This window comes from Trichechus manatus, unplaced genomic scaffold (assembly GCF_000243295.1).
Source record: "Trichechus manatus latirostris isolate Lorelei unplaced genomic scaffold, TriManLat1.0 scaffold00091, whole genome shotgun sequence".
NCBI classification, from domain to species: domain Eukaryota; kingdom Metazoa; phylum Chordata; class Mammalia; order Sirenia; family Trichechidae; genus Trichechus; species Trichechus manatus.
Window position 1 is genome coordinate 1,134,553 of NW_004444027.1, and position 21,578 is coordinate 1,156,130.

General features: G+C 39.2%; 1 protein-coding gene across 1 annotated transcript in view; it reads left to right on the forward strand.

Annotated features, from left to right (window-relative positions):
* DOCK5 (dedicator of cytokinesis 5) overlaps positions 1-21,578 on the forward strand; it is a 218,797-nt gene that overhangs the window by 172,124 nt on the left and 25,095 nt on the right. The window contains exons 27-39 of the mRNA XM_023736758.1: positions 577-635; positions 1,004-1,158; positions 2,023-2,108; positions 4,191-4,350; positions 5,395-5,435; positions 6,053-6,143; positions 8,289-8,408; positions 10,125-10,214; positions 12,985-13,089; positions 18,548-18,689; positions 20,009-20,090; positions 20,677-20,761; positions 21,207-21,327. Of these exons, the coding sequence (XP_023592526.1) occupies positions 577-635; positions 1,004-1,158; positions 2,023-2,108; positions 4,191-4,350; positions 5,395-5,435; positions 6,053-6,143; positions 8,289-8,408; positions 10,125-10,214; positions 12,985-13,089; positions 18,548-18,689; positions 20,009-20,090; positions 20,677-20,761; positions 21,207-21,327 (1,337 nt within the window). The remainder of the gene's footprint in view (positions 1-576; positions 636-1,003; positions 1,159-2,022; positions 2,109-4,190; positions 4,351-5,394; positions 5,436-6,052; positions 6,144-8,288; positions 8,409-10,124; positions 10,215-12,984; positions 13,090-18,547; positions 18,690-20,008; positions 20,091-20,676; positions 20,762-21,206; positions 21,328-21,578) is intronic.

The window sequence follows — 21,578 nt, forward strand, 5'->3', positions numbered from 1 at the left end:
GTTGCTATATAAATCATATCTCATTCATCTTTCTTCTCATTAGTTTTTACTTAACAGCAAATTAGAAGTGTTTCTCACTCTTCTCCCTTCAGTAAGTTTGCGTTAATCTCATTTTCTCAGTTATTTTTTGGAATTTGCTTTTACACCCCCCTCCCGCTATTAAAAACCTACTGCCATCAAATTGATTTCTTAGGACAGAGTAGAACTTTCCCGTAAGGTTTCCAAGGCTATAAATCTTTACGGAAGCAGACTGCCACATCTTTCTCCCGCAGAGCAGCTGGTGGGTTTGAACCACTGACCTTTCAGTTAGCAACCGAGTGCTTTAACCACTGTGCCACCAGGGTTCCTTGCTATTAAAGCCTTGTCTCTTCTATTGTGACTCAGTTCTCTTTCGGGACTAGCTTAGGCAGTTACCTCATCTCTTACAGTGACCTTGCCTCAAAATCTGGAGTCGTCTATAAGCCTTAAATGTGACCTAGAGGAGCACAGGCTTTTTTTTAAAGTCACCTCATTGTTTTATCGTATGTTCTTGTTTCCACTGCACATCTTTCTCTTGTTTTATGATCTTCTTCCTAGATACGGGGACATGAGAAAGGAAATCGGCTTTAGAATCCGGGACATGTGGTATAACCTGGGTGAGTGTATAACCTTGAACAGGCCCGAGTACAACTCTTGTGTAACAAACAACCCACAACAAATTCCTTTTTATTTCAATTTAAATAACCCTGGGATTTATTTTTCTACATGCCTGGGTGTGAAAATACAGTATTTCTAAAATTAATTTGTAGGTTTCATACTCTCATCTCAGTGGGGACATTTGCAATGAGCTGTTTCTTATTATGGCACTCACATGTTATCAGAATACACTAGTTAGTCACTGATGTCTGAATTGAGCTGATGTATACACCTGAACTTTTTCTTTTCTTATGGTCCCTGTGGGAGGAAGATTGTAACAATTTTCAGTGAAATTATTTTTTAATATCCTCATTTACTTTCATTTCAGGTCCCCACAAAATCAAATTCATCCCATCCATGGTGGGTCCCATTCTGGAGGTCACTCTGACCCCCGAAGTAGAGCTCCGAAAAGCCACAATCCCCATTTTCTTTGATATGATGCAGTGTGAGTTCAATTTCAGTGGAAATGGCAATTTCCATATGGTAAGGAATGGTAGACCCTGTAATCTGATTAATGCATATATTGTTCACTCTTATTTATAGTCTTTCTCATGTGGAAGCAGTAGCTTGAATAATACAGGTCAAGTAATAATACAAATAGTACAAATCAAAAGGTAATCCAAGAACTCATTTTATATTTTGTTTTTTAAAACAATTAGAAATATACTCAGATTTGCCGACCCAGGACCCGGAAGAGATTTGTTTATTTTTCTACATTTCTTTTCTAAAACAACACTGTCTGGATAATTAAAAGCTGATTTCATGCATTTTAATCCTATTCACTGCAGTATAGCTGAGAGAATCATGCAGTGGACTGAGGAAAAATCCTGTCTGTGGCAGCACAGCTGAGGGAAGGATGCAGTGAGTTAAGGTCTAATTTGTCATTGTCTAGCTTTGAGAACCCAGTTTGCCTGCTGTGTCTTGTCCATACCTCTGTTTACTTATCCACAAAGTGCAATACTATTGAAAGGAAGATTTTGTGGATATGAAGCTTGGCAAAAGCAATCCCATTGCCAAGACTAAGACAAGAAACAAAAATAAGATGGAAAATTAGAATCATTAAGGTATTTTTATATGCATAGTTGCAACAGAAAAAATACAGAAATAGTGTTTTGGATAATTTTTTCTTTGACAAATATAAAGCAAAGGACAAAGAACATAAAACTCCTTTAAAAAATTCTATAGGTCCTTGGGGCACTATTAATAAATGACGTGAAGTATGATCTTCCTTTCTGTTTGTTGGAAACAGTTCGCAATTTAATAGAGGGGTTTGGTTCGAATCTAGAAGTAACAGGTCTGCTTCTGAGAATCCCGTATTCTCCTGTGAAATTCTAACTCTGCTTTCAGTTTGAGAATGAATTGATTACAAAGCTGGACCAAGAGGTAGAAGGGGGCAAAGGAGATGAACAATACAAAGTTCTTCTGGAAAAACTGTGAGTATTTTAGTATTTAGAAGAATCTCAAGTTGACTGCATGATTTAGTAATAGAGAAACATAAGGTGTCTGTTGCTTTTACCAAGTAGTCAGAATCACTGGTGTCCTTACCACAAATGGTCCTTGGTGGGCTTACTGGAATTGCCACCATCCACTGTGGACATTTGTTTATCTGATGTGAATCAAGTGTCCATATTTTCCAAGCAAGTCTGGCCCTAGAGAACAGACCAGATGGAGGAGAGGGGACGTGGCATTCTGCCCAGCGTTTGGATTTCTGAACTACAACAAAAGTGCTAACACATCTAATTATGGCTTTGAAACAACACTTTAAAGGAGGAGGAAAAGACATTTCAAGGTCCATTTTACATTTAAAGAAAACCTTCTGCCCTATAAAGGATCCCTAAGAACAAACCAGTTGTACCTCCAGCCAGCTTAGTCTTCTCACTGCCCCGTCCTCAGATTCTGCATTTCATTCCTTTGTGCTCATGTTATCCCTACCCTTCACCTCCACAGACACTTACTGAACACCCTCTTGCCCTCTTAATTCTCCTTTGCACATGTGGAATAGTAGTCTTAACAGAGCGGTTAAAAACACTTTAGATGTTGGAGTTAGATTGAGCTTCCAGTCCTCTTTTCTCCACATACTAGATGTTTGACTTTGGGCAACTATTTTAACCGCTCCAGCACCTCATTTTTTGTTTTATTCATTTATTTTTTGTTTGTTTATAATAATAGTATCTTTATTTTGGTATTGTTGTAAGAATTAAATGAGATTATGCATTAATATAGTACCTGTTACAGTTTATCCTTAATAGATGTTGGCTGCTCTACTGTGTATGGTTGGTATTATTATTTTTCTTTACAAGGTCAGGGTTGTGACTACTCTAGACTATTGATTCCTTGTGTTCTCTGAACTTCTGTGGTGTTGTCCAGCAGTGTCACCTACTGGAGACTTGCCTAGAGTTGTTATTCACCCGTTCCATGTGGCTGGACTGCTTGAGGACAGGCACAAGATTTTTTTAAGAGTCCCTAAAGAACCACCACGAATGCTCAAAAATTGAATCAAATTGATGAATAGTTTGTATTTTAAAGAACCAGAAATTTTTCTTAATTTGTTTTTAATGATGAGAAGCCCTTTTGTTGCTCTTCTTATCCTGTTCCCATTAGGTTTGCCTATTTGAGCTCCAAAGTTGAGAAAATGTATAGCTTTCACAATTACGATTTCATAAAGGAATTAAATGGAGAAATTATACGTACGTAAAAACACAACATTTATAAGTGATAAACCTATTTTTTTTTAATCCTACCACTAGTTTTTGTTTTTTGCTTGAAGATCCTATTTTGTTTTCTTCCTTCTTCCTGGATCACTATCTCCAGAAAAATTTGAACAGATAAATCTCCAATGCCCAAGAATAATCCTAGAGTCTGGACTAATTCTTTGGATCCATTTCTTTCTTTTTTTCCTCTCCCTTTCTCTAAGTTTTCTTCTAATTATCTTAATCTAAGGAGTAGAAGAGCTTTCCTCTGTATGAGTCAAAAGGGAAAGATTTAGACCAAAAGTTTAGCTTCAGTCCGTTTATTAACAACTGCATTTTTATCTGAAAATAATGCTTTCACCTGAAGTGCAGAGCCACATGTACTGATGTATACTGTAGGTTCCTTTAGGCTGGGCATAAATGCCAGGCTTTAGGGAGAAGAAAGACATAAAAAAAATATGGTCTCTTACGACTTGACTAGAGTGAGCAGATAACATACACAAACTTCTTGAGCAAAGGCTCTCATTTCTGTGATATTGACTGAGAACAGAAACAGAAGTTCAAAGAAGGGCATTATAGGCTGGAATTATGGGTGATGGTGGGACTTGAACTAAACCTTAAAGAAAATGTAGAACATGAGTAAACAGAGAGGTGTAGCATAAGTACTGGTATGGGACAGGACATGAAGGGTGTGTATCAGTTTAATGACATCCTGTGGCATCTAATTTGGTTCCATTTGCTGCTGGAACCTTAGTCAGTGCTCATTGGTGATGCTAGAATGACAACACGGAACATAGGAGTCTATCTCTACTTCCCCCCCTCCAGGCTCCTGGAACATTGCCGGAAACATAAATACCTCTCCAGCTCTGGAGAAGTCTTTGCTCTCCTGGTTAGCAGCCTCTTGGAGAATCTGCTGGACTACAGAACCATTGTCATGCATGACGAGAGCAAGGAAAACCGCATGAGCTGTACTGTCAATGTGCTGGTATGTGTCCCAAGCCCCTGGGATGGCAAGAGAGTACCGCCAGGCTACCCCGAGACTCACAGCTCAGCTCTAGGCAGATCCGTAGACACGAAGGTACCCTGGGGTCACCTTTATGGATTCTGTGTCCTGCCGAGTCTCATTGGAACAGCTGACTCTGCTGTGGATTCACAGATACCAGCAGCCACAGACCTTTAGGTTGAATTAGGAAACAGGGATGGAAAGCACAGCCTAAGCTCCTGACTCACCTGTCTTTCTGAAGGCCATCCTCAGCTTGGTTTCTTAGTCTTGTTTGTATGCTGCAATGTTTCGTTTCTTAAATGATTAGACACAAACACATCTAGACCAAAATTACTATACCATGAGTGTAAGATGGAGTCCCTGGGTAAATGGTTAATGTTCTTTGTTGCTAACCAAAAGGTTGTAGGTTCAAGCCCACCCAGAGACACCTCAGAAGAAAGGCCTGGCGATCTACTTCCAAGAAATCAGCCATTGAAACCCTGTGGAGCCCAGTTCTACTGACACATGGGGTTGCCAAGAATCAGAGTTGACTCCACAGCAATTACTTTGTTTTGGGTTTTTTTTTTTTTTTTTTAAGAGTAGAAGGTTGGTGGGTGAACCCCTCGCTGTGTTAGAACTCTCTGATCTTGCCTTCCCTAGACATATGTTAAATGAGACCATAGATCTCAGAGGGTTAGGTGACCATGCATTCCTCTGCTTGATATAAACTAAGAAGCTACTGTTTCCCTTACTCCCATGCTCAGAAAACGGTGTATCTGGAAATTTGAGCATGAACCAGGTATCTATTTCCTTAGGCAGTTCCCCTCACATTTATCAGAAGCATGGTCCTGGAAAAATTCTTCAATTTATCTTCTTTATTACCCATTACTTTGTTTTCTTGTGGGTATAAAAAGAAATAATAAATAAATTCTTTGGAAATGTAGCACAGATGAAAAACAAAAGTAGTAGTTTGGCCATTTTTATGGCAATCTCATCAATAATCCTTGATTTATGTTGGTATTTTATGACTTTCTTTTTTTTTTGTAGAATTTTTACAAAGAGAAGAAGAGAGAGGACATATACATAAGGTAAGCAGAAGGAAATTTCTGCTTTTTCTGTTTATACTATGGCTTCATTATTTATTTCTCGGTAAACAAATACTCAGCCCTAACACCATGCTTGCTGCTTTGAGAGATGCCAAAAAGTGTGTGATATGCACCCTTTCCCCCCAAAGGGTAAACTCTTTAGAAAGGAGTATGAGGAAGCTCTCAAGTAGCATCATGTTGGGGTTCAGGGGAGGGATAGAAGACTTCTGGACAAGGTAGTCAGAAAAGGCTGCACAACAGAGAGGCATTAAAATTAGCCTTCAATTGAGATTCTTAGCCTGGGGTCTGTAAGTTACCTGAATATGAAACAAACACACATAAACTGTATGCATTTTCTTGGGCAGAGATTTCATAGCTTTCATTAGTTTCCCAAAGGGGTCTGTGAGCTAAAAAAATAATAATAAATTTAAACCCTTCCTTAAAGGAAGTGTAGAAAGTAGGAATAGATGGAGTATGAAAGACCCAGAGGCAGGAGACAACACACCATACTAAAGAAACAGGAAGTGTTGATGCAGTTCAGGGCCTGGTTGTACAGTGAGCTGAATGCTAGATCCAACTCCCCAGCACTGAAATTGCCTCCTTTGTCCGCTTCTCAATAGATATTTGTACAAGCTTCGGGATTTACATCGAGACTGTGAGAACTACACAGAAGCTGCTTACACGCTTCTCTTACATGCTGAGCTTCTACAGGTAAGTGGATCAGGGTGTTGATTTCAACAGCGTGAAGAACAATGTGCCGTATGTCAACTGTTGATTCCTTTGGAACTAAATCCTATACACTTTATGATTTTGACAAGAAAGATCCTTAGTCAAGGGAGATCCTTTTATCCAAGGATATTTTTATACCTTCTAAATAGACACGGCTAGTTTTCAGATGAAGGTTGGAAAAATGTCAGTTATCGTGTATTTAAGGAAACTTTGGAAGCAGAGCACAAGTTACATGCCTCCAGTAATTTACACTCTAATTGAAGAAATAAACTAACAGATTAATAAATGAAACAAAATTTGTAAAAATGCAGAGAAATTTGTTGTAAATGAATATAGTACCACAGAAGTACTTCCCTATTTATACTCACTCCCTAAGTAAAATTATCTTGTTCTTTGGCTATAAATACTCCTATAGGGTACAAATCCCAAATAAGTATTTGTAGCCCTAACCAATCTCTAACTTTAGATTCAGTATAAACTGCTTTTTGACATCGATCACTGGATATCTATTAGACAGCTCAAATTTAACATGTCAGTAACAGAAACCTGTATTTCCCACCCTTCTCCCTCTCCCCAAACCCATTCTCTACCTCCCTATTCTTTCTGTTTCACTAAATGGCACCACCATCTATACAGTTGCTCAGGCAAATACCTTGGAGTTATCCTTGATTCCCCTCTATCATTTATCCCTTTACATTCTCCACGAGCAAGAATTGTGGATCCTCTTTCCAAAACTTGTCCTTAGTCTATCCATGCGTTGTGCGCAGAAAGCTATTACGTTTGCTGTGTCTGGTTACATCCGATATATCTCATCCTCCGATCAAGATTTCTGAACTCTATTATAACCTTATGAGACCACGGACGTGTATGCAGTTGGATGTTGCCCGAATAGATGTTACGCAGCTCATGACTGTACACATAAATTGTCCTAAATCTTATAAATAAAAACAAGAGTCTTCTTCCTGAATGCTTCCCAGAAGCACTCACAATACACTCACAATTCATATTCAAGATTGGGGTGCTAAAAAGCTTACTGTATTTGGGGGACGGAGAGGGATAGGACCTGTTGACTGTGAATTTCACTATAAGATGATCTGAAAGAGACCCCAGTGCCGGTAATTAGAGGTCTTTTTTTACTTGAACTGCTCAGAGAATTAAACTCTCCTATCCTGGTGTAAGGTATGAGGTATGGATCTACCTTTTTCCCCCAGATAGCTACTCAGTGGCATGAGATATCTTCTTTATCATGTACTAAATTCCTGTATTTGAGGGGATTCTATTTCTAGATTTTATATGCTATTGCATGGGTCTTTATTTATTCATGTACTAGTACCACATTGTTGGAATTATTAATTTTTTATAGTATGTTTTATGATTTGATACTTACTCCTCATTACTCTAGTTTTTCAGGTATTCCCACATATTTTTTTTGTTTCTTTTTTTTATATGAACTTTGTAATCATGAAATTTTAAAATTGATTTAGTGAAAATTTTCATGTTATGAAATAGTTTTCTTATCCAAAATCATGGCATGACTTTACATTTGTTCAAGTCTGCTTTTGTGCCCTTCAAGGTGTTTTAAAGTTTTCCGTGTATGAGTCTTGCTTATTCCTTATTATATTAACTTAAATATTTTATGTTTTTGGATTTATTTTTGTTGGGATCTTATTTTTCCTGTCATCTGTGTATGATTTTTTCCTATCTATCAGAAAACTATTTATTTCTAAGTATATTGACTTTTTTTATCCCTCTACCTAACTTATCTTTCTGTTTGTAGTAGATTTTCATTTAACTCCCTTGGATAACAAGAAATATAATCATATTAGTTGCAGATAATAAGAGTTTTACCCCCTGCTTTTCATTTTTGTATTTCTAATTTCTTTTATCTGATAGTGTTAATAATACCTTCAATATAATAGTCATTTGGTTGATTTTCATGGGAATGCCTCTAGCGTTTCTCCATTAGGTTTGACACTTTTTTTGGAGCAGGTGTGTGTGTGTGATTTTTGTGTTTAATAAAATAAAAAATGAATGAGTCAAAGATATATATAAATATTTCCCTGATCTCTTTTGGCCAAATGTTTGTTATATTACTGTATCTCCTTTTGCTTTTGTTTGTTTTTTTAGTGGTCGGACAAACCCTGTGTACCCCATTTGCTTCAGAGGGACAGTTACTATGTTTATACCCAGCAAGAGCTTAAAGAGAAGCTGTATCAAGAAATCATAGCATATTTTGACAGAGGCAAAGTGAGTGTTGGGTTGTTTGTTTTTGTACTGAGGAAAGAGGAAAATGACTTATTTTTTTATTATTCCCTTGTGTGTCTTTGAATTCTGAACCTTTGATGGGAGAGAAAATGAATAGATAAATTAAGGTATGGAAGGTAATAAAGATCAGATACTTTGGGGACACTTAGCCTAAGGGAGAATAGAATGGGGAGCTCAGAGCCCCACTTTCAAGAACCATAATTTTACCTTTTAAATATTACTGGAGACCAGGAGCTGGTATCATAATCTTCCGTGCATCCTCAAGAGATTGTGGTTAGCACCTGGTCCACACCCTATACCCAAGCCACTACCTGACTGACACCATAGACTGTAGATAACAAGCAACCTAAATGCCAAAATTACCTTGCCAGAAGGTAAAATAAACACATGAACTGGACCAGGAAGTTGTGGGGTCTCTGGTCACCTGGAGAAAGCATTTCCAGCCGAAAGGGTAGACTGTCTCCTAGTTCTCTTATATAACTTAGCATTTGGTGAGCAAGAGGAGGGAACTCAGGAGGGCTACTTCACTTGATTACAACGATCCTGCTGTCTAGCTTCCTCCACCTCACCCAGCTCATCTGGATTGGTTTTCATATGGTACATCTTAGAGCCTTTATTAAAGTTTAGTGATCAAAGCCCTGAAATTTAAGAAGGGGAATATTATCAAATAATGATTGCAAAAGATTGTCAATTTAAAAATGTTTCATAATTGCATGTGGACTGCACATACTTTCCTTTCAGCAACCAGTAACAATGGAACATAGCACCTTATTAACAAGAATGAAATAGGAAATTACCAGATGCTGCATTTTTAATAATACCTATGTAACAGACATTTTGGAGTCCCTGGGTGGTGCAAACGGTTAACACCTCTGACTGCTAACCAAAAGGTTGGAGGTTCAATCCACCCAGAGGTGCCTCAGAAGAAAGTCCTGGTGATCTACTTCTGAAAAATTAGCCACTGAAAGTCCTGTGGAGCACAGTTCGACTCTGACACACATGGGGTCACCATGAGTCGGAATCAACTTAAACGACAACTGGTTTAAGAGACATTTTATGAAATACTAAAATGACTAGAGAGCTCAGTCTGGGATACTAGCCTCAGGCACCAGATATGTGCATTAGGCTATAACTTACATGGCCATAAATGCTATCAGGCCTTTCCTAAAATTGTTTCACTAAGAGAGCTTAGTGAACCTACAAGAGTTTAGGTAGAAATAGGAAACAATACCATATATGGAAAACGTAACAGTAGGGTTAGCCTCTTCTTCCATCTCCCCAAACAACACACACATCTCAGAACCAGAGTCCCATACCAAGTTCCTTTCCCTCCAGTAAGACATTCTCGCCCTCTGTGGACCTAGGCTTTAGAACTGGTTCTACTCCACATTCAGTTGTCTTTAGTGCATTGCCTCTAAACTCAACATTGCATTGTTTTGGGACACATAGTGTTCTTTATGTTCTTGAAGACACAATTCCAGGAAATTGCTCCCTGGTAAAACAGCCCAGATGTGGTGGCTTTATGTTGTCAGAAAAAAGGTTTCGTTGATTCATGAATGTAACAAGCCAGGAACATCCGCAGAAACTCGACCCACCTGACTACTTACTCATTCCCAGTGATTCTCTCAAATGGATTTTGCAGCTGGATCAATGGCTGCTTTGTTCTCCACTTCTAACCCTACTTTTCTTTTTCTGAAGATGTGGGAAAAGGCAATCAAACTGAGCAAAGAGTTGGCTGAGACTTACGAGAGCAAAGTATTTGACTACGAGGGCCTTGGCAATCTCCTGGTGAGTCTGGGTCAGTATGGGGGGAAGGGAGAGGGAATGTTAAGCTTCTAAAAAGGTTGCTAAAATTAGTGCTTATGAAAATATTCTTCCACGTTTAAACAAGTTAGTACCAACTATATTCTTTACAATGGAAAAGTAAACCTTGCTTGAAATAAAAAAAAAAAAAAAAAAAAAAAAGATGTAATCCAAAACGCTTATCATGATTTTTCCAGATTATCCGTGATAGAAGATTCAAGATTGTGGAATAGGCTTTCCCCAAAGGGGTGGTAGAATACTGAGCCTCAGAATAATAGTGACTTGGGTGAAGCTTTCAGCAGCAATCCTCAAAATCCCTCTCTGCAGCCCTTCTTCCTTTTCTGTGCCTTTTGTTTCTCTGTGGCCCCTCCATTTCCTGGCCCATCTCCTCTCCAACTTACTCTGCCTTTTGTTAACACCGTCCATATTTCAGATGTTCTCTGACATCTTCTGTTCATCAAAAGTTACTTGTTCTGTGGTCCACAGCCTTGTGGCCCTGCTAAGTGAATGAACTGCTTATCTTTGAGCCTTGGTTTATTTTTCTAAGAGTGCTGCCAATGTGCACGTCTTGTAAAATGCTTCTGCTAGATTCTGGTTTTTTTTTTTTTGGCCTTCTCCCAGTTTCCACTGAACCATCCTTTTACAATTCCCTGAACTTGTGTATTACACATAGCTGTAGGCTCAGGTCAGCTATTTAAAAACAAAACAAAAATGGCCTTCTAAATGCCAGTTGGTAGGCAAAAACACAATATTACATTTGATAATTTTTAGTAAAGAAGTCATAAAAGGTCAGGGTCTCCCATTGTCATGTAATAATTTATTTGAGGGGATATTTGCCAAGATGACTTTGAAGAAAATAACCAATGCACTGTACCAGCTCTTGCCATCACAAAAAAATTCTCGTATTAATTTCATAAACTAAATTGAGCTGAGATGTTAATAATGTAAAATAGTCCCTGCCAAGAAAACATTTTGACAATGAACTTCACCCAGATCGATTAGTAAAATAGGCATGCTAAGCATTGTGAAGTTACCAAGAATTTCATTTTGCTTGGATCCACAATCAACAGCCAGGAATGCAGCAGTCAAGAATCAAACGACTATATTGCATTGGGCACATCTGCTGCAAAAGACCTCTTTAAAGTGTTAAAAAGCAAAGATGTCACCTTGAGGACTAAGGTGTGCCTCACTCAAGCTGTATTTTCAGTTGGTTCATATGCATATGAAAGCTGGAAAATAAGGAAGACCAAAGAAGGATCGAGGCCATTGAATTACGGTGTTGGCAAATAATACCGAATATACCATGGACTGCCAGAAGAACGAACAAATCTGCCTTGGAAGAAGTACAGCTAGAATGCTCCTTAAAGCAAGGATGGCAAGACTTTGTCTCACATACTTTGGACGTGTTATCAGGAGAGACCAGTCCCTGGGGAAGGACAACATGATTGGTAAAGTAGAGGGACAGTGAAAAAGAGGAAGACTCTCAACAAGAGGGATAGACACAGTGGCTGCAACAGTGGGTTCAAGCATAACAATGATTATGAGGACCTGGCAGTGTTTTGTTGTGTTGTACTAGGGTTGCTGTGAATTGGAACCAGCTCAACAATACCTAACAACAACAACTATTATGAGAAGACTTTGGGAGGGGTTTAGGGGCATCCCTCAAAACCTCCAAGGTACTGTCTACCTATCTTGCTTTCAAGGCTGGCTCTAACTATGAGCCCTAGCTGGAAAGCCACCCCTCTTGTAAAGAATTGGAGATAGGGATATGTCATGAATTGAATTGTGTCCCCCAGAAATAAATCTGTCAACTTGGCTAGGTCATGATTCCCAGTATTGTATGATTGTCCAACATTTTGTCATCTGATGTGATTTCCCGTTATAAGTCCTATCTCTGATGTTGATGAGATGGGATTTGTGGCAGTTGTATAAACTCAATCTACAAGATTAATCTACAATTTAGTGCAATCTCTTTTGAGATATAAAAGAGAGAAGCAAGCAGAGAGATGGGGAACCTTCATACCACCAGGAAAGCAGTGCCAGAAGCACAGTGTGTGCTTTGGACCTGGAGTTCCTGCAAGGAGAAGCTCCTGGTCCAGGGGAAGGTTGATGACAAGGACCTTCCTCTGGAGCCAATAGAGAGAGAAAGGCTTCCCCTGGAGTTGACACCCTAAGTTTGGACTTGTAGCCTACTAGACTATGAGAGAATAAATTTCTCTTTGTTGAAGCCATCCACTTGTGGTATTTCTGTTATAGCAGCACTAGATGACTAAGACAGATTTGTACCAAATATTGAAAAACAAAACATCACCACCACCTCTGGGCACTTGCAGCTGAACCAGTGACTTTAATCCAGACCACCCGTGTGAATGGGAAAGTTCTTTTCTTATCCGGTGTTTCTCTGGTTAAGGGCAGCCACCTTCCATGAACCTCAGAAAGTGCTTCCAATCTTATCCTTTTAGGGGTCCTGAACCTCCTTGGAGAAACTGGTGAAAGCTCTGCACAGAAGAGCACACATGAACATCATTCTACACATGCTTTCAGGGACTCACAGACCCTCCAAGGTTGCTTTGTGGACCCCAGGTCCAGAACCTCTGATCCAAGGAAGGGATAACACATCTGCCCATAAGACATTTTCCAAAGACTTTTTATTTTCCATGTTACACTGGAAACAGCAAAGCAAAGAGTCTGACCTTTCTTTCCTCAACAGAGTCCTTGTAACCTTCCAATGGAATGTCTTATTTTTGGTTTTCAGAAAAAAAGAGCCTCGTTTTATGAGAACATCATTAAGGCAATGAGGCCTCAGCCTGAATACTTTGCTGTTGGTTACTACGGACAGGGCTTTCCTTCCTTCCTGCGGGTAAGAAATCTGAGGGTGGTCCACAAAGCCATTAAGCCATGTTGTCTTAAGGAGGAAATGTATTCATCTCTTTTCCAGATGGGCAGCAGTGTATGAGCAGCTGCCGACCCGTGTTCTCACTGTGGGAGGTTTGGGAGGGAAACCACTTCCTGTGCTGCCGGACTCGCCCCTTCTCCTCACCCCACACCCCCAGACACCACTGATACTTTGGCAGACCTTTAATAAAATGACTTTTCCCTGGTGGGATGAAAAGGGAACAACAGAACCACCCCTCCGCTAGTCTGCTGCTGCAGGTCAAGCTGAGGAAAATTGTGGACTGATGTATTTAGTTGTGTATCTTGTTTCCAGCCAGAGCTAATTTGAGAGCAAATATCCTAAGGACAAGACCAGAAGAGTTTCACTAAAGTAATAGTAGTTTTGTTTTAACAGTGAAAAGAAGGATGATTTTTTTTTTGCTTAAAAATTTCTATAATGTAATATTAATTTTACAATAAAAAAAATTAAAAAGAGATACAGTGCTAATTATAATCAAACATAGTCCCTGCCCTTATGGATTTTGCAGCCTAATGGGGGAGATGTTAATGAAATAATCATATAAACAAGTGTAAAATTGAAACTGTGACAAGAAAGGCATTAGGTGCTATAAGAGTCTATAATTAGGCAGTATTTGCCCAAGTGAAATAAAAAACTATGGTTCACACAAAAACTTCTTGTATGTGAATGTTTATAGCAGCTTTATTCATAGTCACCAAAGACTGCATATAACCTAAATGTCCCCCAACTGGTGAAAAGTAAATTTAAAAAAAAAAAACAACAAAAAACAGTTGCCATCGAGTTGATTCCAACTCACGGTGACCCCAGGTGTGTCAGAGTAGAAATGTGCTCCATAGGCTTTTCAGTGGCTCATTTTTCGGACGTACATCATGAAGTATAAATAAACTGTGGTATATCCACAGAATACTACTCAGTAATAATAAGCTGTGAACTCCTGATATACACCCATATGGATGACTCTCAAATGCATTATGCTAAGTGAAAGAAGTTAGAAGGTTACACATTCTGTAATTTTATTTATATGACATTCTTGCCAAGGCAACACTATAAAGACAGAAAATAGATAAGTGGTTGTCTGGGAATGGGGGACAGGTTGGGCTACAAAAGGGCATGGGGAAATTTTTGGCAGTGATGAAACTATTCTGTATCTTGATTGTAGTCATGGTTACATTTGTTGAAACTCCTAAAAACATACACTAAACAAGGTAAATTTTACTGTATGCAACTTATACCTTCGTTGCTTTAAAAAAAAAAGTTATGAAAGACTTCTAGGAACTTTATACTTCAGCTGCAGTCTGAAAAGTGAGCTGAGAGTTGAGGTAAAGTGGACAGGAGAGAGTATTCCAGGCAGAAGAAACAGCATGCAAAAGCATGGCAAATGCCTGGAAATGAAAGCAGGCCAGAGCAGCTGGAAGAGAGAGAGCTGGGCTGTCTTGTCTGCATCCTGAGAGCAGTGCGGAGCCTGCTGGGAAGATCGTCTGACTTTGGTATGGAGGATGGATGGGAAGTGTGTATAGATAGACTACTAAGAGACTGCTGCAGGTATCTGGGTAAGAAATGACAGCTGGACTAGTGGTGGCTTTAGACATAAGTGGAAAGATTAGAGTGATTAAGTCAACAGCATTTGATGATCGATTGGATAACTGGGAGAGGAAGAAGGAGGGGTCATGAATGATTCCTAGGTTCCTGGCCTGTGTAATTGGAGGGCCAGGGGCTCCGTCACTAAGACAACAGTACTGGGAAAGGACAGCGCCATGGAGGAGAGAATGAATCCATTCACTGAATAAGTATTTACTGAGATCCTATTACTGTGTGTGCTGTACTGGAGGCAGAGTTCAAAACAAACCAATGAACCAATGTCCTTAAAATTATGGAGCTTATATTCTAACTTGGAGGGCTAGATAAAAAGTAGCTAGTTCAGATTACCAAAAAAAAAAGTAAAATAGTATATCAGATGGCATAGAACAGTACCTCATTTAATGTAGACACTCAGTAAGTATTGTGGAGAAAAATGAATCAGGAAAGATAGGCAGAGGTGGGAAATAGAGTAACAATTTTAAAAAGAACAAACAGGAAAGACTTCAATGAGAAAGTGACAATTGAGCAAAAGTCTAAAAAAAGAGAAAACAACCCATTAGCTATCTAGAGGACAATGAGGGTATCAGATAGTGAGATCAAGAGATTCAGAGGCCGTGAAGCTAGAGAAGGATGAACAAGAAGGCATGTAGGAGAATGGGGATCAGAGAAGTAATGGGACCAGATTACACAGGGCCTTTGAGATCTTTTTTAGTTGTTTATAAAAGTCTGGCTTTGGACATACTCAGTGTGAGGTAAATTTGGAACATCCAAAAGATGTTAGTAAGCAATTTGATAATGTGGGTCTGGAACTCAAAGGAAAGTTCTAGGCTGGGGTTAGAAATTAGTGACTTTACATGTACTTAAAACTATGGCTGTGGATGAGATGGCCTAGAGAGAGAGAATAGAAGAAGGGAAATACAGGGTCTATGAGGAGGCTTGTAGAAGTTTCTGTCTTAGCTTTGCTATTAATCTGGGTATCCTAATCAAGCTAAGATGATAATTATGCCTACCCTACTTGTTATATTTAGGAACCCTGGTGGCACAATGACTAAGTGCTCAGCTGGTAAGTGAAAGATTGGTGGTTCAAACCCACCCACCAGCTCTGTGGGAGAAAGACCTAGCAATCTGGTCTCCTAAAGATTACAACCTAGAAAACCCTATGGAGCAGTTCTGCCCTATCACATGGGGTCGCTATGAGTTGGAATCAACTCAACGGCACTAAACAACAACAACTTTTTATATAGGAATCTCTGGGTGGTACAAATGGTTAAGCACTCAGCTACTATCTGAAAGGTTGGTGGTTTAAATTCACCCAGAGGCACCTCAGAAGAAAGGCCTCGCAGTCTACTTCTAAAGAATCATAGCCATTGAAAACCCAATGGAGCACAGTTCTACTATGAAACACATGGGGCCACCATGAGTCAGAATCAACTTGGCAACAACTGTTTGTTTTTGTTTTTTTTTTTTACCTGTTATATATGACTATTGTATCATCTTAAATAACAGAAAGGAAGTAGAAGACAGCAGTGGTTCAGTGAAAACAAGAACACTAGACTTTCAAGTTGAAAGAATTGAAGTGTAAATCATCTGCTGAGTGCTTTGTGATCTTGCCTAAATCTCATAACTACTAAGTCTTGGTTTTCTTACCCATAAGTTAGATAAATAATGCCACATCACAGGGTTGTTTTGAGAATTAAATAAATAGCTTTATAAACTGTAGTTTGTAGATGTTTCGTGTTGTTAAAGTGTACTGAAAAATATGAAATCCTAATTAACTCTGTGTTCTAAATGCTCTTCCATATTATAGACTATTTCTTAAAACTCAGAATATATAAAATGATGTTATCTTCCTCCTACCTCCAAGCCAGGTCTCCTTCTCTTCTCTCTTTCTATCAATGGCACCATTGCCCTTCCTACTACATTCTCAGAATCAGTTGACTCCGCTTTTCCTTTGCCATTCACATACAGTCAAACACCAAATCCGGTTACTTCTCTTTTTCCTGCTCAGAACTGACTCTGATCCCTTCAGCGGATGTATACTCCATTCTCATGTTATGTTATCTAAAGGACTTCTTTCATCATACTCTCCCTCACTCCAGAACCTCCAGTGATTCCCAAGCCTTTGAAACCTCTGAGTGTCTCTCAAGGCATTTCATACTGTGGCCCTTCCTACCAGCCCAAGCTTATTTCTTCTACCTGAACGCTGTACTTTATGCCCGTAGGCCTTATTCTTTCTTTCATTTCTCATACCTGGTGTCCTCTCTCCTTTTCTTTACCTCCCCTTGTCCTGTCCATCCATCTAGGCCTAACTCCCATGTCTTCCTTGAAGCCTTCTCTTTCCAGCCAAGTTCATACTTGACTGTTTTCTGATTCCTTTCACAATTATTGTCTGTATCATATAATTAGCGTTTTATTACACTGTGATCCCTTGTCAACCACAGTTTTGCCTCAGTGATGGAATTTCATAATGCCTGAATCAGTCACATAGATCTTTCCCAGCTTGAAAAATTTTTATGATCTATTGCAAAAGATCTGGCAATTTTTACTGCCTTTAGTGTTTTGTCCTCTCAGAGCTTATGCTATCTAAAATTATCAAGTTTATGTATGTGTTTACTTGTTTTTTATTTCCTTCCACTAAAAAGTAAGATTTTTGAGAGCAGGGTATCTCTCGAGTCTAGCGTATCTACTATTTGGTAAAAAAAAAAAAAAAAAAAAATTTAATAAGATTTTATCGTGGTAAAATATATATAACAAAACATTTGCCATTTTAACAGTTTTGAAGTGTGCAAATCAGTGATGTTTATTACATTCATCATGTTGTACAACCGTCACCACTATCCATTTTCAAATGTTTTTCTTTACCCTAAACAGAAACTCAATACTCCTTATCAATAAATATTTGTGATATGAATGGACAAGTGATTTTTCTTGGATAAGTGATTTTTAAAAACATATAAGAACACATATGTATAATTTAAAAATGAACGTGTGAGGCTGTCAGTACAAACTGGTCATCTACAGTGACAATCAGATGAGCAGATGCCTTCAGAACAGGGCTAAGTTTGTACTTGCACAGGCGACAGCCACTATGAGACAAACTACTCCCATGCCTGGGGCCTGGGAAATTTCTTCAACGCCATTTGTTAAAAGAAAAAAAGAAATCCAATTTTATTCAAGAGAAAATGCTGCATTTTGGAATGAAGGAAATTGTATTTAATGTAGTTATTTTCTTTTAAACTGATACCATTCACAGTGATTTTCAGGATTAGCTACGGATTGCTGTAAACTATTGGCTACCTGTGCCGTGCCATGCCGTTACTATATCGCTATGTCTGAAGACACATGGATTCTGTTCTTAGTATCATGCTCTCTAAGACAGTGCCATTCCAAGTGCTGGTCCATAAACTGGATCATAATGAGATGAGGAGCTTGTACCCAAACATAAATTAATGTCCTGCCTTCTCATCGAGAAAGTCTCACTATGAAAAAAATATCAGCATGAATTAAATGCATGCCCAGAGATGTAGTTGATTTCCTTGCAGATCAGTACAGGCCATTTGCAGACTGGCTGTGGTCCACAGACCACACTGTGAGTAGCCTGTTATAGGTATTTTATAAGTCTATGACTTAACTCCACAAATAAACCACAAGCCCTTGTCAAGGATCAGGTATGATAGTTGTTGCTGGGCAGGTGGTAGATACTCAGTGAGACTTGTTGGTGGATTAAACTTGGACTGGGGAGAAGTGGCTTCCTCAGGACCAAGGTCTCCAGTTGCCCCTTCCCTCTTCATATTTAACTGTTACACTTTCTGTCTGTGACCTGCAGAATAAAATCTTCATCTACCGGGGGAAGGAGTATGAGAGACGAGAAGACTTCAGCCTGAGGTTACTGACCCAGTTCCCCAGTGCCGAGAAGATGACCAGCACCACGCCCCCTGGAGATGACATCAAGTCCTCCCCAAAACAGTGTATCCTTGCCAAGGGGAAACATGGCCTGAGGTCTGGAACCTGGTAGAGCACCAGCCAAACCAGAGAAGCTAAGGAGTACAGTCCCTTTTCTGCATGCAGATACGTCCTGTGTCCTCAGATCACTCATGTAACCACTCTGACTCAGTGTACCATCCATTTTATGTTAAATCTTTGAACCCTGATGTCCTTAGCTGGTGGTTACGAAGTACAGTAAAACCTTTGAAAGATGGAACCTGTGTAAGGCGGAAACCTGTCCGAGAAGAAAAACACAAATATTTTCCACGAGTAGAGAGCGATAGAAAAGTGGTAAGACTGCACCCTGCCAAAGACAGGAAACTGACGAGGCTCAGGAAAACAAGGCAGACCTGTCGAGTCCCAAGCTCACAGGTTTCACTGTAATAATAGGCAAGAGATGATAAGCAAATCCTGAATATGAAAGGGTATATTTTGTAGTCATATGGGGAGCTTGAGGAACACATAGACTTCTTGTTCTGGATTCTGGATAAAGATACATAGCACTTTTTTGTAGTATATAATGATTTATTGAAACATCAATTACATGCTTAAAAAAAGAAAACTAACACTAATGGCTTCATTAGAAAGTTATTTTTAAAACTTTCTAATGTGTTTTATGCTAACATAAAGACCTTATGAAATTGAATGGTATTCTAAGAGAGGTAGATAGAAGACAAACAGCCATTGTTGCAAGGCTGTGGAGCCTGACTCCCTGGATAAAGAGTTCCATTTCTGCCGCTTGCTGTGTAACTTTCGACAAATTTCTTAATTTCTTTGTGCCTCGCTTTTCTCATCTATAAAACGGAAATGATGATAATTCTTCCTCCTAGAATTGTTGTAAAGATTAGGTGAGTAAATATATATAAAACACTTGGAACACTGCCAAGCACATAGTAAAAATTCAGTAAATTTGAACTTCGTATAGATAGAGATTGATAGATACCTATAGAGAAACAACTACAGATCAATAAAAAAGCACCTCTAAAGTGAGGAGTAGTAGTGACCTGTTAACAGCCAGTAGAGGCTTAGAGAAGAAGGGTCCTCCAAAATCATTTCTTTTTTGGGTTATAGAGATTCAGAAAACAACTGGGCATACTTAGTCAAAAATGTCCTGGAATTAATTAATAAGGCATTTTGGTAATTCATAAGGGAACAGCATTTGCAGTGCGGTCAGCGTTGGGATGAAAAGAAATGATTGGTAAAAGTGCCATTTCTGTCTGTGAAGCAGGAGAAACAGGTGGTGCTCTCTGCTTGCAAAGCCATTACAGCCCCAGCCCTGTCCCTTCCTTAACAATCTCCTCAGACATGCAGTGTTTTACCGTAAAGCCAGTGATGAGCCTGCCGCCCAGCTACAAAGACAAGCCAGTTCCTGAGCAGATCTTAAAGTAAGTGGTTTCTTTTTAAAACGTTTGTCTCCCTCACACTGTTCATCCAGGAGAACATCATTAGCAAAACCTTAAATGCATTACAATTTGCAAGACCTACTATTTATCCCATTTTGAGTGACATAAGAGCTTGGTGACTCAAAGGGATTTTTTATTTATTTTATTTTTTTATTTTTAGGTAGAGGGATATCAGGAATTTCAGTCCTAGGTGTCTGGCCCTCCGGCTCCTAATTCCACTGGGAAGCATTCACTGAATAGTGGCTGACCTCCCGTTGGCTGGTGAGGCCCCCAGTGGCATGATCCCTTCTCTTGAGAAGCTAGGAAGCTAGCAGGGTTGATAGAACTGATATAAAGCTCTATAATGAGATCACACGTGTAGACATAAATACATGTACCATTGTAAGTCAGGAATGTTTAAAATGTGAAATACAATCAAATTGTACAGTGCCTCAGACTTCCAACGTGAAGACTATGTCAGTTTTACGATAGCTTAATGGGCAAAATTCAGAATGTGGAAGATGAAATCAGAAGAGGGAGGGCTTACTCTGCGAGGAAATAACAGCATTGTTGCTTTGTCCTTCCCTAGCTACTACAGAGCCAATGAAGTGCAGCAGTTCAAATATTCCCGGCCATTCCGGAAAGGAGAAAAGGATCCAGACAATGAATTTGCTGTGAGTCTGCCCCTTTCACCCTCTAAGACAAGGTAAAATTGACATCTAAAATGGAGGCCTTATACCCAACCAGCCTATACAGCAGAACTGCTGGCAGCCCTAGCAGTAGAGGCTCCTTGTGGTTATTACCTAGACAGCAGTCTGTCATCTTGATGGAAAGCTCTGGACAAGAGTCCAGAAACTGGCTCTGCTCCTGGGCCTGCTGTTAACATGGCCTTTGGCAAGTCCCACCTCCCTAGACCTCAAGTTTTCCATCTGTAGAGAGTGAGAGGGTTTGAGTAGATGGTCCCTTTCAGCTTTAAACACCCCACATCCTTAAATTTTATGGGAATATTTGTCCCATTTATTAAGGAGGCATTTGGGAATAGAATCTCATTTAACTAAGCCAGGGAGTTTTGCTCTTTTGCCTGGGAACAAGATTTCACATTTTCTTTCCTTACACCAGACCATGTGGATTGAAAGGACGACGTATACGACTGCATATACCTTTCCTGGGATTCTCAAGTGGTTTGAAGTCAAACAGATTACAACAGTGAGTCATTTGAAATTGGAACTCAGAAGAATCTGTCTCCAAATATAATAACAGCCTTTGTTAAATTCCCCCACCAGTTCTCACTAGCTTAGCCAGTCTCTGGCCAACATCATTTTTCAAAAGGGAAATAAAAAACATGCTTGTATAATAGAACTCTTTATAAAACTGATGTTACAATACCAATCTTAAAGGTTACTCACAGTGAATGACTCCTTTAAGACCAAACGAGTGTTGTCTGCTCAACGATCCTGCCATTGTCCAAAAACATTTTTGGAATGCCTCTTT